At 42.5% G+C, this 18,439-nt stretch overlaps 1 protein-coding gene across 8 annotated transcripts in view; it reads right to left on the bottom strand.

Annotated features, from left to right (window-relative positions):
* LOC145984983 (uncharacterized) overlaps positions 1 to 18,439 on the bottom strand; it is a 382,735-nt gene that overhangs the window by 81,112 nt on the left and 283,184 nt on the right. The window contains exon 1 of one of the 8 annotated variants that reach the window (XM_083118461.1): positions 10,542 to 10,743. The exons of the other annotated variants lie outside the window; for them this stretch is intronic. Within the exon in view, the coding sequence (XP_082974587.1) occupies positions 10,542 to 10,606 (65 nt within the window). The 5' untranslated portion in view covers positions 10,607 to 10,743. Of the gene's footprint in view, positions 1 to 10,541; positions 10,744 to 18,439 lie in introns of those variants that run through there. 8 annotated transcript variants of the gene reach the window in all.

The raw sequence follows: 18,439 nt of genomic DNA, 5'->3' as shown, positions 1-18,439 counted from the left end.
GAAGAATAAAAAAAAAATACATGAGTCCCAATATACAATATTATATACAGATTTACAAGTGTAAACATATTATCGAAAGGTAATTTATATTCTTATACTATCCCTTTAGTATGTAACACAAAATAAAGCGTATTAAAATATATCACTTATGTGTGAGTGCATAAAGGTTTTTTTTTTTTTTTCATTCCCGTTCAGTATGTGCCCTGTTTTTACAAACGACAGATAGCCAACTTCCGTGGCGGAGTGTGGGACTCCCCGATGGCGCAGTGGTAGCGTCGTCGCCTTGTAATCAAGGGGTTCCGGGTTCGATACTCGGTGGATGCACACGTGGTTCGAATCGCACTTTAAACTGTAGGTTCAGTCCCGATTAGCCTTACTGTGCATAAAGTGGACTTAAAGCATCAAATCAAACCAAACCAAATCGTGGCGGAGTGGTTTGCACAGCGCGCTACGAAGTCAGGTGTCTCGAGTTCGAATCTCGGTCTGGGCATGGATATTCTTTGTAAATGTTCCTTCATCATATCATCACTCATCCTCATCGTCGCGATTAGCCCAAAGTGACTGAAAAGCGACGCTAAATAATAATAATAATAATAAATCCAATGAAAGAACAAATATGGCAGACCTACTGTTAACAACGGAATCAATTACGTCATGAGTGACAAACCTTAAAACACTAAAAAGCAGTAACACCGAGTCAACTCCATATTTTGTTTAACAGAAATTCCCCACTTTTCTCAAACGCGGGCATTAAACAACGAGCACAACAACACTGTATTTTATTATGCTGTAAAGAGTGTGTTCCCGTTTGAAAGATGCACGCATTTGGGATAGCGGCATGGCGCTGGAATTACATAATTGTTACAAGGAAGGCAGGACAGAGAATTTCTTTTAAAGGCAACATTAGCGTAGGAAAAAGTTAAAACTTTACGATTCTTTCCATATCTGTGTTCTGATTTTGTAAAGTGTCTCTTAGGCATTTGTATTTTTGTTGCTTAGCGTCGCTCTTCTGCCACTTTTGGATAATCGCGACGATCAAACTGAGCGATGATTAGGTGAACTTGATTTAGGGACACACAAAAAGAACACGCATGCCCAGAGCAGGATTCGAATCCGGGAACTTCGGTGGCGAAATTGAAAGCCAACCACTTAACGCGCTTGGTTACCGAGCCGGCGGCGTATTGTTGAGTAGTATGAATAAATATTAACTGATAAATCGACAAGCCTCGTTCATACAGTGTGGCTTTCAAAATTTGACAAAAAATGCCAACGAAGCACAGTCACAAGCATGAACACCAGCGTCTGTACAATTCCATTCCTTAGAAATAAGACAATGTATTAATACAGCGATGGACAATTTGCCTGGTAATATTTATGCATCCAATTGTACTTTTATATTTATGTAATATCTCCAAAAATAGTAATGTTTGTTTTGAGACCGTTTTCTATTGCCTCGGTGGCCGAGTGGTCGACTCACCAAAGGTCCCTTGTTCTGCTCCTGCCCGAGCATGTTTTTTTTCTTTTGCGAGTATCTCTTCATTAATTTCAACTAATCATCGTTCATTCTCAACGTCGCGAAGCCTAAAATTACAGGAAACAGACGTAAAATGTAGTCTTGAGAAGCAGCTGTCAGACAAAGTTTTCGTAAAATATACATCGAATAATGAACATGAAATAAAGTTCTTGGTGCAACCATGTTGACATGCGAGTAGTTACAGTACTGGCCAAAAGAGTGTCAACTTCGTGTTTTTTTCGCATACCTCTTGCCAGTGTTATCCGATGAGGATGAACATCGCATGATATGTTGTTGAGGATGTTTCTGATGTTCAACGCATGTACTTTGGTCGAAGTGTACCATTTTCACCATAATATTAAGGAATTACAAAACCCGCCGAAAAATTACTATTGTACCTATCCATGCTGGTTAATGATTGTAACAATGTGTACCAGACATTTTCCAATTTGTGTTCATCATGACACATTTCTATGTTTTCCGAGTATGGGTACTCGCCGTGGATGAACCAATCTGTCTCCTAACATGCAGAGAGGCATTGCTAACGGACGCGCACAAGGGCGAACACTGCAGGAACTGGCAACACAGTTTAGAATCACTAGAAGTGCAGTATCGAAATTTCTGAAACGGTGGAAGCAACAGGGAGGTGTTGTGAAGGAATCCCATATAGGACGACCCAGGACCACGTCAAGACACGTCGACAGGACCATCCTCCGCATCAGCAGAAGCAACCCCAGACTGACGTCAGCCGACATTGCTCGGGAGCTATCATTCCCAACCACCCCGTCGCCATCTGGAAGGACCATCAGACGTTGTCTCCAAGCGGCCGGTCTCAATAGACGTCGGCCTGTAAGAAACCGCTGATTTCGGCGAAGAATAAGAAGGCCAAACTTGCATGGGCAAAAGCTCATCTGGCGTTGACCAGGAGAGAATGAAAAGTTTTGGTCTGGAGTGATGAATCAAAGTATTGCCTCTTTGGAACATATGGAATAGTGTGGATTAGACATTCTGTCGGCCAGAGATTTGATCCCAAGTTTCAACTTCCCACAGTCAAGCATGGAGGGGGATCTGTGATGGTGTGGGGGTGCATCACTGTCAATGGCGTCGACCCACTATGACGAATCAATGGTATGGTATTATGGACCGTTTCCAGTACGAGGACATACTGGAGAACACAATGAGACCATTTGCTCTCCGAACTCTTGGTCGTAACTTCACCCTCCAACAAGACAACGACCCAAAACACACCTCCAAGCACATCAGCAACTGGTTCCGCCGTCGTCGCGTTAATGTTCTCGAGTGGCCCAGCCAATCCCAATCCGATTGAGCACATGTGGAAGGAGTTGGAGCGTTGTCTGGCAGGGAAGAGAGCACGAAATGTTGATGAGAAGTTTGCTCAGTTGGAGGAGGAATGGAAGAAGATACCAGTCTCTCTTATCCACAACCTTATCGACTCCATGCAGCGTCGTTGCCAAGCCGTTATTGACGCCAAAGGCTTTGCCACAAAGTACTAGATGCTGTTTGTTAATTTTGTGTTGATCAACACCAGTTTTGACCTTTCCCGGTGAACTGAGGTGCAATATTTCTTTATGTTCGATGGTGTGTATTTTATTCTATTTACATAAATTTGTTCTTTTGTAGACCATTTCACAGTTTGCCGAACCACTCGGTTATCAGTCGAATGTAATCCATTTGAAGATGTTTTGGTGCAAATATTGTGTAATTCTCGCAATAAATACCTCAGTTACAATAAAAAAACCAAAAGTTGACACTCTTTTGGCCAGTACTGTATCCTAATATGTTGGGTTCAAGGAGACAATCCATCTATACCATAGCTTTAAAAATTCAATTTGCCTTGTAATCAAGGAGTCCTGTGTTCGATTTCCGATTGAGGTAAATTTCACAGCGGTTCGGATCTGACTTTAAGCTGTATGTACGTACAATTCGGATTAGTCTATATGAACACAAAGTGGGCTTAAAACAAACTCGGGTAAGCAATTATTGAGCCCGGCATTTAGGAAGGTGGTTGATTAGCAGGAGTTACAATTAGGAATGGCCAAATCAGGATAAAATGTTATCCGAATTATCCACATATCCTACATCCGGATTATGCGGATATCCTACATCCGGATTATCCGGATATCCTACACCCGGATTATCCTGATATCCTATATCCGGCTTATCCTGATGTCCTATATCCGGATTATCCACATATCCTACATCCGGATATTCGGATTGTCCGAAATGTGCGATATCCGATGTGTGCATTATTCGGGCAGTTTTATCGTTTGTCCATTTTATGGATTATCTACGTATTTTTTTTATTCGTCATGAATCCGGATTTTCTACAAACCATTCATCAAGTATGTGCTATCCAGATTATCTGTTGCATCTGAAACTGATATCACATAATTTGAAATCCCTTTATCTTTTATGCTGATTTTGTGGCCATTCTTAGTTAAAGCCCCTTTTCTCGAGGATACTCATCAATCGCATATCTGATCTTTCAAAGAAAAAAAAAGGGAATAAAAAGAGAGAGAGGAGAGAGATACACAAGGAATGGAAACGAAAACACAGAACAGATGAAATTGGTCCCAATATTCCACCAATATACATGATAATCCCTCTTCTGACTGACTTACGAGCTGGTGTTTATAATAAAGAGTTATATAACCACAACCATGGTTACAAAACCAGACCGTAACACTTAACGAACCGAAGGACCTTAAAAGACTAATACAAATTAGAGTTCCTTGACATAATAGATCTGTCTTGGACATCATTCAAAGGCCTCCGGACATACAACTTACATAATTGGTTGTAAAAAATCTGTCGCCCGCACTTTCAACTCCCAATCGAGAGAGTAACGTGGTCATTCTCCATGGTCGACAAGTGGATTCCAAGAAAAGTGCTACCTTTCTATGTTGTTGCTGACCTGATTTCTCAACACAAAAGAGCTTCGGGTACTCGGAAAGTGACGGCAATGGAAACCAGTTTCACTTCGGGCGAGTGAAGAGGGCAGAAAAGATAATTTTATGTCATTCAAGAGTACAAGTTATGAAATTTCAAACTTAGCCAGTTTCTGGGGATCCTTAATTCAGTCCCAAATTCAAGCAATAGTCGGAGTTTTATACGTGGTCGCTTCCATCTTCAGTTTAGGATGCTTCTCGCACGATCCTTAATTCAGTCCTGAATTCAAGGTAGAACCAAGGAATCTCAGGATTCTTTCAGCAAAGAGTCTTCAAAAACGTAACTTTGATTCAGTGGTCATTGCATTGTATCAGTCACCTGGGTGGTTAAGCACGGGAGTGGGCTCGAGTCTCGGCTTGGCCATGGGTGCTTCTTTGCGTGTATATGTTCATCAATACCATATAATCACCATTCATCCTCAACGTCACGATTAGTTCAAAGGCATAAAACGACGTAAGATAAGAAAATTAAAAAAAAAGGTACATTTAAATCAATCTATCAGCCTCCAAAAAGAATAAGAGTATTCTATATTCTTTATTTAGTGAGTATTCGGTCTCTTTTAAAAAGAGACGCCTCCCCGATGGCACAGTGGTAGCGCCGTCGCCTTGTAAGGGGTCCCGAGTTCGATACCCGGTGGAGGCACATAGTGGTTCGGATCCCACTTCAAACTGTAGGTCCAGTCCCGATTAGCCTATCTGTGCATAAAGTGGACTTAAAACAACAACTCAACTATTTTAAAAAGACTAGTCGCTGCGTTAAAGATGGACAGCTAAATGAAACTGATGAAAGCGCAGTAGCAGTGAAACACTCATTGCCTTGAGGGGATTCCAACCAGGAACATTCATGTCAAGTTCATAAGGAAAGAAACACCTCCTGAACGTGGTCAGGAACGCCCTCCGAAATATTAAAACCCCGCCAATGTGCTTGAATTGTGCAACCGTTCACCGCCATAATCCCAGGACCTATGCAATGGCGCAGTGGTAACCATGTAATCACAGAACCACGGGTTAGATTCCCGACGGAAGCACAATCGCACATTGGTTCCCATCCCACTTTATTTTACATCGCCCCTCTGTCACTTCTGTCTAATCGCGACGATGAGATGCAGCTGATGAGCGGACACTCATAAATTGAATGATTTATTTTACTCAGTTTCTCTGCCAGTTTTGGCGCAAAACTGAGGTTGAATGGTGATAAGATGAAATACATGAAAGGACAAACACAGATGAACAGCAAACACGACCGCCACAGAGGATTATACTGGACGTGAGTTCAGACGCCAGAGCCTCGTTAGTCTGCAAAGTACAGTCTAGAGTACACTACGTGGAAGGGAGGTTAAAAAGGAAAGCTATGCCCAGGCTGCAACTCGAACCCGGGAACTCGGGCGTTGAGCTCTCACTTTAAACTGTAGGTACTAGTGTTGGGGTCCAGGCGATATCAACTAGATGATATGTCGTCACGAAATTTTGGCGATATATATCGTGTCAGCGCTATATCGACACGATATTTTAGCGATAGGCTATATATATCGTGTCGGCGATATATGGACACGATATTTTAGCGATATATATCGTCACGATATTTTGGCGATATATATCGTGTCAACGATATTTCGACACAATATTTTAGCGACATATATCGTCACGATATTTTGGCGATATATATCGTCACGATATTTTGGCGATATATATCATGTCAGCGATATATCATCACGATATTTTGGCGATATATATCATGTCAGCGATATATCATCACGATATTTTGGCGATATATATCGTGGAGACGATATATCGCCGATATCACGATACGGAAAAGATATCGTATCGTCTGTGAAGATATTTTCTTGACGATATATCGCGATATGAAATTTCCGATATCGTCCATCCCTAGTAGGTACTAACTACTGTACATGTTAACGATTTCGCCATATAATAAAATACTTTTGTTCATTACAGAATCATATCAGAGTAAACCACAATGGCGCCACTCAAGATTTCCCCGTGCGGTTTCCAGTACCACTGAGCCCAATAGGAAAAATCCATCCTGATTTGCAGTGTAGTAGCGGGTTACATAACAAAAACCTCCTCGAGGAAGAGTGGAGTGTTTTCCAGTTACGCAATTCTTTGCTTTCACCCAGAAGCCCTCCTCTCTCCAGGAACACACAACACAGGCTGTGGTTGCCCGCTAGCGGCCACTTTCGAGAATACATGTAAACGCTGATGCAAATGAATTCGACCAGTATGGCCGATAGTGGTTTTTAGTCTGAATGTAATACATGGAAACGAGAGCGGTTGCATTTTTTTTATTACAAAAAATAGTTTTAAGAATCGCCTAGGAAAATCATACACGGGCCTGTCGTCACAACGAAAAATTCTCCACCAGCCCTAAAAAGCACGGATTCTGTGACGCGCAGTTGCATACACAGCGTATATTGATACACTTGTAGGTTTAATTGTATCTTCTGCAAATATGCTGTATAAAGAAACAAGCTGCCGAAGTACTAAGTGTGGTGAGTGTACCTGTACCGGGTATTTGTATTTCTCATATTTTACGCCACTTTTCTACCACTTTTGAACACACACACACCAGGACTCGAACCTGGAATCTTGTACACCGAAGCGGTTTCGTAACTAGGAAAAGTTATTCGCCTTTTAGGCGCTGTGAAAAATAAAGGCTGTTGTGCGGCGACATTCTGTGTGCATCTACAAAAATTACACGAAGTGAAAACAAGCAACGTTAAATCTGGCTCTGTATGACTTACATGAATATGAATAAATAAAGAAGTGTTCTGCATAAAGTCTTGATTAAAAAGCTGTGGAGCGTTCTGACGTACTTTGGCTACACACTTCATGTGTTAAATGAGGGGGAAAGAGTGAAAATATTTTTGTCTTTCCTTTGTTTTGAACATTGTTACGTAAAGACTGAAACAATCGTTAAGAGGTAAGAATAGAAAACCTTGACCCTTTCTCAGTCGGACAGCAAGCAAAAGACGCTTCAAATCTTGTCTCATTCGCGAAGCAGCGACTGTACAAAAGCGCGTCCTCGGAGCTGGAAGTCCCATTAATTATTTATAAAACCTGGAACTTCTAGGTGGACGATCCGGCTGAGAAGAGAAACGTCTACAGGGAGTTTCAAAATGCTCAAACAATAATTTATGAATTTTCGTGACATTTGGGGTCATGTTGCTTGATTGTTTGGTTATGTTGCGTCGCTTTTCTACCACTTATTTTCAATTGCGACAAACACCACAGACGATTAGACTGACTGTGGATGCATGCGACAGACCCTCGTTAGAGCATCCTCAATCCGTTATCCGAACGCTGATTCCTCCATGCGTTATCCCAACGCTGATTCTTAAATCCGTTATCCGAACGCTGATTCCTAAATCCGTTATTCGAACGCTGCTTCCTAAATCCGTTATTCGAACGCTGCTTCCTAAATCTGTTATTCGAACGCTGGTGCCTCCATGCGTTATTCGAACGCTGATTCCTCAATCCGTTATCCGAACGCTGAATCCTCAATCCGTTATCCCAACGCTGATTCCTCCATGCGTTATCCGAACGCAGATTCTTAAATCCGTTATCCGAACGCAGATTCTTAAATCCGTTATCCGAACGCAGATTCCTCAATCCGTTATCCGAACGCAGAATCCTCAATCCGTTATCCGAACGCAGAATCCTCAATCCGTTATCCGAACGCAGAATCCTCCATGCGTTATCCGAACGCAGAATCCTCCATGCGTTATCCGAACGCAGAATCCTCCATGCGTTATCCGAACGCAGAATCCTCCATGCGTTATCCGAACGCTGATTCCTCCATGCGTTATCCGAACGCTGATTCCTCCATGCGTTATCCGAACGCTGATTCCTCCATGCGTTATCCGAACGCTGATTCCTCCATGCGTTATCCGAACGCTGATTCCTCCATGCGTTATCCGAACGCTGATTCCTCCATGCGTTATCCGAACGCTGATTCCTCCATGCGTTATCCGAACGCTGATTCCTCCATGCGTTATCCGAACGCTGATTCCTCCATGCGTCATCCGAACGCTGATTCCTCCATGCGTCATCCGAACGCAATGCGTCATCCGAACGCTGATTCCTAAATCCGTCATCCGAACACTGAATCCTCAATCCGTTATCCCAACGCTGATTCCTAAATCCGTTATCCGAACGCTGATTCCTAAATCCGTCATCCGAACGCTGAATCCTCAATCCGTTATCCCAACGCTGAATCCTCAATCCGTTATCCGAACGCAGAATCCTCAATCCGTTATCCGAACGCTGATTCCTCCATGCGTTATCCCAACGCTGATTCCTCCTTGCGTTATCCGAACGCTGATTCCTCCATGCGTTATCCGAACGCTGATTCCTCCATGCGTTATCCCAACGCTGATTCCTCCATGCGTTATCCGAACGCTGATTCCTCCATGCGTTATCCGAACGCTGATTCCTCCTTGCGTTATCCGAACGCTGATTCCTCCATGCGTTATCCGAACGCTGATTCCTCCATGCGTCATCCGAACGCAATGCGTCATCCGAACGCAATGCGTCATCCGAACGCTGATTCCTAAATCCGTCATCCGAACACTGAATCCTCAATCCGTTATCCCAACGCTGATTCCTAAATCCGTTATCCGAACGCTGATTCCTCCATGCGTTATCCGAACGCTGATTCCTAAATCCGTCATCCGAACGCTGAATCCTCAATCCGTTATCCCAACGCTGAATCCTCAATCCGTTATCCGAACGCTGAATCCTCAATCCGTTATCCGAACGCTGAATCCTCAATCCGTTATCCGAACGCTGAATCCTCAATCCGTTATCCGAACGCAGAATCCTCAATCCGTTATCCGAACGCTGATTCCTCCATGCGTTATCCCAACGCTGATTCCTCCATGCGTTATCCGAACGCTGATTCCTCCATGCGTTATCCGAACGCTGATTCCTCCATGCGTTATCCCAACGCTGATTCCTCCATGCGTTATCCGAACGCTGATTCCTCCATGCGTTATCCGAACGCTGATTCCTCCATGCGTTATCCGAACGCTGATTCCTCCATGCGTTATCCGAACGCTGATTCCTCCATGCGTCATCCGAACGCTGATTCCTAAATCCGTCATCCGAACACTGAATCCTCAATCCGTTATCCCAACGCTGATTCCTAAATCCGTTATCCGAACGCTGATTCCTCCATGCGTTATCCGAACGCTGATTCCTAAATCCGTCATCCGAACGCTGAATCCTCAATCCGTTATCCCAACGCTGATTCCTAAATCCGTTATCCGAACGCTGATTCCTCAATCCGTTATCCGAACGCTGAATCCTCAATCCGTTATCCGAACGCTGAATCCTCAATCCGTTATCCGAACGCTGAATCCTCAATCCGTTATCCGAACGTCGAATACTCTCTCTCTTTCCCGAGTGACCAGTCCTGAATTATTTAAACAAACATCGAATGGGCCGCGGTAACTCAGTTGATAGCATCAGCCTACAACGCGGAAGACCGGGGTTCGAATTCCGATGCAGGTGATCTGGACTAGGATTTCCCTGTTTCTGCACGGCTCCGAGGCCCACCCAGCCTCGTATCAAGGTATAGCTGGGGGCAATCCTGGGAAGTAAACGTGGCCGGGCGTGAAGCTGATCACATCGTCCCAACTATAACCAAGATCAAGAATATGTGGAACTACCTCCATATCACCCCATATGTCTTCATGGCATGTGTGCACAACCGCAGGGGTACCTTTATCTTTTTACCTAACATCGAATCCCTAGTCCGTTACCCGAACGTAGAGTTGTGTACCCGCCTCGCGATCAACAAATCTTGGATTTATACCTCCAAAATATTCGGATTTGCACAACTCCATTGTCAAACATCTGGGATCGAGTCTCAACCATTCATTATCATCGTCGCAATTAATCTTAAGGCAAAAGCATCGACGTTAACTAAGAACACGCTATTCCTATATAACGCTTCGGTCACTGTCGAGTACCCACAAAGCGTAGCGTTTCGTCCAAGTTTCAGAAGAAAGAAAGAACTGTCGCCACGCTTCACTAACCTGCCATTCTTCTTACGAAGCTGTATGGTGATGTACCAGAGGCCACAGGTGAGGGACGTGTTCATGTCCTGTGGTCCAGCGCCATACCCCGGACGACGCACCACACTCGCGACTTCATCACACGACCGCCGAGGCGAACACGAGGAAACTCCCGCTCCGCATCGCGCGCCGGTGGACGTGCAAACACAAACATTGACGTCAAACAGGTAGCATAGCGCCGTCAAGGAACGGCTTTAATTGTCTGGGAAGCCGGCTGAGGACGTGGATGCCCTCAGACACGCGAGAGATTGGCCGCATTGGGAAACAGGTGGCTCCTCCTGCTGTCGAAATTGAGAAACACGTTTCTGCACAAGGTCATGGACAAGGTTTGTGTTCTTCAGCTGATGCTCCTGAATACTCTGGTCGAGAGACGGAGAACTGAACCATCATCTTTTGCTTACACAATTGCTTGTCAACGACGATACCACAAACCAGGGTTGTTAAAGGTCCAGGAACACAAATTCTGATTGGTTCTATTGGGTTCCGCTGCAAGACCGGAATCTTTCTCCTCGCACAATTTAAATTCTGTCAGTTGCGTATTGTTTCTTTGACGAAAGGTTCCTGGACCGTATTTAAATTCATTCGGAAAAAAGGTTCCTGGACCGAATTGAAATACTTTAAACATAAAAGGTTTCTTTAAGGTCCAGAACCCATTTACGCTTACTGATTTTCTCTCCTGTACCGGAATTGGATTTATTTAAAATTCCTGGATTTAACAACCCCGCCACAAACTACCTGGCAACACTGATTATTCTTAGGATGAGCTGGAATGACGGAGGAAGGAAACAAAACGAATCGTCCGAGATCTTAGTCATGGTATTAATATAAGGAAAAGGCTCAAGAGAATGGTAAATCTACGGAAAAAAACCAACATTATTCATTTATAAAATAACCTCACACATAAGCACTGGCGTACGCAGGGAGAAGCTGATGGGGACTACAGCCCTTCCCAAAATTTTGAGAAAAAGAAATATTCAAATGAAAGCAGTAAACAACTCGGGAGACACCAAAATGGTAAATGAAAACCTCCCTTAAATGATACCCGATTTCCATTTCGGTTTTTGAAAAATTTTTGAAACGAAGGTTGAACAAGGTAATTCGAGATATTTTATCACACTATTTATGTGATTTCCACTTGTACAGTTACGGACACTTCTGCGTTGTAATAGTTCCATTGAAAGTCAATGGATTTGTTACAACCCAGAAGTGTCCGTGACTGTACAATTCCAACCCCCTCCGGAAAAGAAAAATTCTGCGTGTGCTACTGTACATAAATCACATTTCGGGAAAGCGTATCTTGTTGGAGTAGCGATGTGAATAACAACAAATTATCATGCGAGAAAAAACAACATCTACACAGAAAAAGACTAATTTGTCTTAATTAACAAAACACGTTTGGTTAAAAATTGAATTCTTTACTAAATCTTGACCAAATTGTGATAAGTCTAAACAAATGTGCACGATTACTGAAATAATTTTGCTTTGGTTAATAATCATTTGTTTGAAGCATATTAAACAAATATTTGGTTAGCAGAAACTATTTCCTGTTTATTCAAAACAAACTTTTTCTCTGTGTGTATTGTTTATATCACTGCTCAATTGAGGGGTTCAGAGCACAAGAGGCGTTACCCCATTCAATGTGGCTACCTGGCAAGTTTTGAGAAAAGCACATTTAAATAACTTCGTTCGAGCACAAGCATTGTGGGTCACTATGATCAAGAATTTGAAACGTACGAGATACTGCCTTCTAGCACTGAAATGTGTTTCATTCCTGTTTTCTTCATTCCACGGCCTCTGCTTTTACCCTAGCTAAGCAATTTCTCTCTTCCAGAAACCTGTTTTCGACACTTTTCAGCAATCTATCTGCGCTCAACTCTACAAGGATATTTGCTGTCGCTCCTATATGAATCTATCTTTCTCCCTGCTAGCTCACCTGCTCAAAATCTACATGGTGCTCCAGTCTTCAATGTAGCAGAATTCAGAGTTTCTTCATGAAGAAAAATAAGCCTAAAAGAATTTTAAAGCATCTACGGCCTTCCGTCTTTTGATGGAGCATACATATATTTACTTTCGCGAGTCCTTGTAATCGTTCCAACTCTACTGTTCACGTCGCCGACAAGCGTGCCATCTGTTGTTTGGAAGAAGAGACATTCTGCAGATTTGTTTTGATAGCTGCGGAGACCAGAAACAACCTTCAATTCGCCCATAACTCGCGGCGAGAAACATTATCTGACAAACAGTGTTTGTTAATTCAACTTAAGACTATGCTTTACCCAAGTGAAGGGGGTGTTGCAGATGGGCAGTCGAGGGTTAACGAACAGAAAGCTTCTGAGAAGCGGCGGGATTGAAACGTCACGGTGAAATCACAAAGGCAGGATCTACGAGAATTCCCTTCCGAGTCAGTCAGGGTTAAGACCTTACTCCAAATTAAAATAAAAGTAGAGTACCGCATTTTACACAAAACAAACCGTCAGATGTTAGGGTTTCGTGAAGTTTATGCACAATCTTGGTCAGGCTCCAAAGTATAAGTGTAATTTTAGCTCCACGAAGCATAATTCTTGAGAAATGTTGTGGAGAAGATAGAAAAGTCTCAGATTGCTACGGTTATACAGGGTGTCTACCAAAATAACATCCAAAATTCTTAAATTTTTCATGACTTCTTGACCATTCTTTCCTTTTTCTTGACCATTTTTCCCTTTTTCTTAACATTTATGTAATGGTCCCCTACTTAGGTATAGTTGGAAATTAAGAAAATATTTAATGAAAAATTCCTACCAGAATGCCAGTTAAAACGAAAACTGAAGCTGTACTTTAACAAGAGATTTAGACTTTCTTTAATTATCAATGCTTGTAAAAAATAATGCTTCAGACTTCAACCTGGATGGGAATGGCCACATTACTTTGTTTGATACTTTTACAAAACCTCACGCATACAAGAATGTAGTTCTTAAGAAACAAAAGTGAACAAACCTTAACCACAACTAAATACAATTTGAGATTTCCAAATATTCAATTTTATCAAATAACAGTACAGGTATTTTACAATATAAATTCACTATACTGTAAAAAATAGCAGAACATCTTGACCACAAGCATAATTTCTTGACTTTTTCTTGACTTACTTGACCTATCTGTGGAAATCTTGACTTTTTCTTCACTTTCTTGACTGGTAGACACCCTGCTATACGGATCTTCACGGATTGAAACAAAAATTACACCCAGCCCCGGGAGACATTAAATGAATGTTGTTTTCCTTCGATTGATTGATTTGGAGTTTTAAATCCACTTTATTCACAGTAAGGCTAATCGAGACTGCACCTACAGTTTAAAGTGGAATCCGAACCACTATGTGTGTTCACTGGGAATCGAACCCGGGACCCTTTGATTAGAAGGCGATGACGCTGCCACTGTGCCATCGGGGAGGTCTTAGTTTTCTTTCGATGTCATGTGTTTGCCTAATTAGAGAAGATGGAGAAGGAGAAAAAAAATACAAGAGAAAGAGTTTGGGAAGGAAGGGAACAGAGACAGAGAGAGAGAGAGAGAGAGAGAGAGAGAGAGAGAGAGAGAGATGAGGGGGAGAAAAGAGTGAAAGATAGATTGGAAGAAGTGAGATTGGTTTGGTATATTTTACTTAGTTTTTCTACCACTTTTGGCTGAAAGCGAAAATGAGAATGAGTGAAGATATGATGAAATTGATGAAAGGACACTTACAAAGAACACCCATGCGAACACGGGATCTCTGGCGTCGTACCCCACTGTGATATGCTCTCTTCCACGGAGGTGGACACATTATTACATACATATACATACATGCAAGGTGGCAGAGAGAGAGAGCGAACGTGATACACGTGCTCAACTTTGCTAAGATGTCTACATTTATCAATTCATCTTCAACGCGAGCTAAATGTCCCCTGGTATCGCCCCTATCCTGTACAGCGTGTGAATGAATGAACATCAGAATGAAACGTTTTGCATTGATCGCAGGTTCCTTGGTCAACTCTCCGATTTTTGGGTAAGGGCGCTCTCCAATGCACGTGTGGACTGCAGAGCGAATAGCGTTACTGTAGCGTTGTAAGAGGAGTGAGCGAGGCAGGATGACTTCGTTCCTGCAGTGGAAAATCGTTCGCCATGTGATTCGTAACGGTGCAGCGTGGCATCGTAAGCATGGCAGAAAAAAAAAAAAACAGGAGTTGGTTCCGTGAAAAAGAGGGCGCCTTCACCTATACCCTGTCCTGGAGACAAAGATACGGCGGTCCGTTTGCCATGTGCGTACGGTATTATCGGTTTCAAAAGTTTGCAACTCTGACAGAGCAAAGCAGAGAAATCGGGTAACTCCAGTCGTCCATTACGCAATCCCGTTTCTCTCACTGTTCATTGGTGGAGTTGTCTCGCGTCACTTTTTACGCAGAGACATGTTCTCGTTCGCCTGGTCTACAGTTAATTGGTACAGGGTATAGTTTGAGGTGGTGGTGTGCAGGCGGGAAGTTCGTACAGCACGTAGCACTGGCCTCAACAAACGCAAACGAGATGCTGAAACAGTTTCGTTTTCGTCTCGAAATATATATGATACAAACAATAGCATGTCTCCGCGCAGACTTTCACACCGTATAGAGGTCACTAAGGCAAATATTTTTTCTCAATAAACTTTTCATGTTTGACTCATCGTTTCGATGCTAAGAACTTTGGAAAAACTTAATATTTTTCATAACTATATGGAACCACGCAGAACAGGCTCACAATTGGCCGAATGGGTTACTTTGTAATTACTACAAAATATCTAAGCTGTTGGGAAAATCACCTAAGACAAAAATGCAATTTTTCAACAGTTTTTTTTAATGTTTATTTTTTCAATAGCAAACATGACAGACATGATGCACTGTTTGGAACATCACTGTTTAGAAACATTACATATGCGCAATATGAAATTATAATTACTTAAAATATTTTCTTTAATTGATTCATTGAAGCTCAAATGAAAGCAACAACAAATCGTCGTAGTTTGTACCTTTTCCCGAACGCCCTAGACATGTGACTTATCTATATATAATCACGTCGACATCTGTCCAAAGAAGTCCCATTCTGATGTAATTGATTTAGGTAATTCTTTCCAATTCGATTATCAAAGTCTCGGACACTTGTTCTCGTTTCGATAAGTCCGCTGTCGTTCTTATCTCGGACTCGGTAGTGGAACGCTTCCAGAGTTTGATCTTCGGCGAGAGGCACAATGCAGGGTGGTTCTGATACCACTTTAAGGTGGATGCCCAGTCCCAGTACAGTTTCAGTCCTCATGGGAACGCCACTTTACTTCAAAGAAAGTTACGAAAGACCAGTTTACCTCTGACAACCACATATCAAGCCCACGTGGAGCCCAGTAAATCGTCCCTTCAAACTTTTCCCAGCAATAGCGTCCATCCAAGAACTGACAGAACTTGTCAAGTCCACGTGGTGTAAATGAAATGTTCCCAATTCAGTTTCTTTATAGATTTCTTAACGTGAGGTTGTGGTTGCGTTATCATTGCTAGGTTGTATTATTGATTGATTTGGTGTTATAAATCCACTTTATGCACAGTAAGGCTAATCGGGACTGGGCCTACAGTTTAAAGTGGGATCCGAACCACTATGCGCCTCGACCAGGTATGATTACAAGGCGACGACGCTACCACTGCGCCATCAGGGAGACTAGGTTGTGGTATTGTGTTGTGCTATTTTTTTATACAATGCGGAGACCTTGGGAGTGTAATGTCGCAGTGATTGAATGTGTAAACACTTCACGTAAAAGGGACAACATCTCTTTTCAGAACAACAGGTGCTGGCTCCAAACCACACACGCGCGTCCGGCCGGCTTCCTCTCGAGTTGTGTCAAAGATACCGAAGTGGCGTTCCAATGAAGACTTAAGCTATTCCATCCTTACATGCATTTCCACAGCTTTTCCTGCAGGATGTCGCCTGCGAAGGTCATGCTTCTGCAAAAGGCTTACCTCAAGCTGCACAGCTGCTAACTCGAAGGAGTCTGACGTCAAAACTCTCTCGGATTTTCCTCCGCAGCTGTTTTTCCTCGGTTGCTCAGAAATTTTATTGAACCAGTCATAACGTTCAATAATGTACACACAATAAAAACGCCTAGTTTGATTGACAACCAAAACAGCTTGGAGTCCACATTTTCTGGCGAACAAAATGCCAATATTTGGACTATGAACTCAAGATATGGCAGTTTGGAAAAGTTTTCAATTTATTAATGGTGGCGTCAGTTATTCCATAGTTACTAAGTGCTGTACAAGGTCAGAGTGCGGGCCGAAGTAACGACGTGGACAAATGCAGTGTAAACAGAGATAATGACATGGGAAATCACTCGGTACGCAAACTACAAGTAGGCGTGCTGCCAGTTTCTTTTTCGATCGGGAGTATATTTTTCATTTCAACTCATCAAAATTACAATGATTGGTTTCTAGAGCTCACGCCAAGAAAACAGTCCAGTCAAGGTGACGCCACCCACCTACAGTGTTGCCAATAAGCAACAATTTCAACCAACAAAATCAACCGCATACGTACAACGAGCGAAGTGTCGACTGAGCAACTTAGAAGTCTGGCAACCCTGGAGGGTCAGGGGTGTGGAGGAGGCAAGGGGAAGCTCCGACCTTGACTGGACTGTTTTTGTGGCGAGAGCTATAGTGAAAGTAGACTCCCCTCAAAGTTACACTGACAAAATAAAGGTGTGAAAACTCATCTTTTGGGGGTGTAGTTTGGCTTGTCACAAACAGGTGTCCCCAAAAGGTGAGTTTCCCTCACACTAGCCTAGGTTGTTTTTCCTCCCGTTGAAGATAAAGGGATGAGTTATCCTCGCTCCACCCTAGGGAGAATATTTGCACCCTAGGGAGTTTATTTCATCCTTTTTGGTACACAGGAGTGAGAATCTACTGATAGTAGGAGTAATAATAATAAAGTCATTATTATTTTATTTTTATTATTGTTGTTGTTGTTGGTACGTTTATCCTGGTACTTACCCCCTCCCCTCCCCGTCAAAAATTCGTCGTTGCAAATGTGGTAATATATTTCTCCGCAATTTTGTCTGACACAAATAATCTGAGTAATTTATTCGGCATAAACGGGGGGGGGGGGGTTCTACCCTTTTGAGGGGGAGTGCGTCATGGGCCTTGGGGGGATGGGCACCCCTGCACTACTGAGGTAGGCCAATTTCTTCATAAAAACGTAATCATCAATATATTTGTATTTGAAAAACGTATCATACCTCTTTTTATACTAGCTTTCAGGGCGAACAATGCTGTCATGTTTTGTCGACATCAGAACAACAAATGGTACACATGCAACAGCGGTTTTCTTTCGTGAAAGAACCATTGTTGTCAACATTCCATTTGCACACTTGATAGTACATGCCCATTTTTTTTACTTCTCCACTCTCCATACTGTGACATAGATAAAGAACCGGAAATGCATAGTTCAACTCTTCCGTTCTTACATAAAAGTGTATTTCCGTCGACGCTTGACCATCACAAAGAAGACAGACATCGCACGAGAGATAAATTAACATTGTCGATAGTCAAAAAAAAAATTCTCGGCAGTAGGACGCATTTCATCCATTAATTGAGCAATTAACCAAATTTTAATACCTTTTAAAAAAGTCTTTATAACATGGAGCAAAACAAAAAAATATTTTTTTTTGTAGATAGGTAATACAATGTAGCATTTTTATCATAATAATTCCATATACTGTGAAGAATACTTATGTATATCACAGCCAGTGGTGGCGATTGGGTTCCAAAACTAGGGGGCCAAAGTGCCAAAACTGTGGGGCAAAGACAGTTTATCTCGTAGATAGTACGAGGGCTAAAGTGGGGGGGGGG

This window comes from Lepisma saccharinum, chromosome 3 (assembly GCF_977018435.1).
Source record: "Lepisma saccharinum chromosome 3, izLepSacc3.1, whole genome shotgun sequence".
Classification (NCBI taxonomy): domain Eukaryota; kingdom Metazoa; phylum Arthropoda; class Insecta; order Zygentoma; family Lepismatidae; genus Lepisma; species Lepisma saccharinum.
This window is presented reverse-complemented; position numbering and strand designations above follow the sequence as displayed.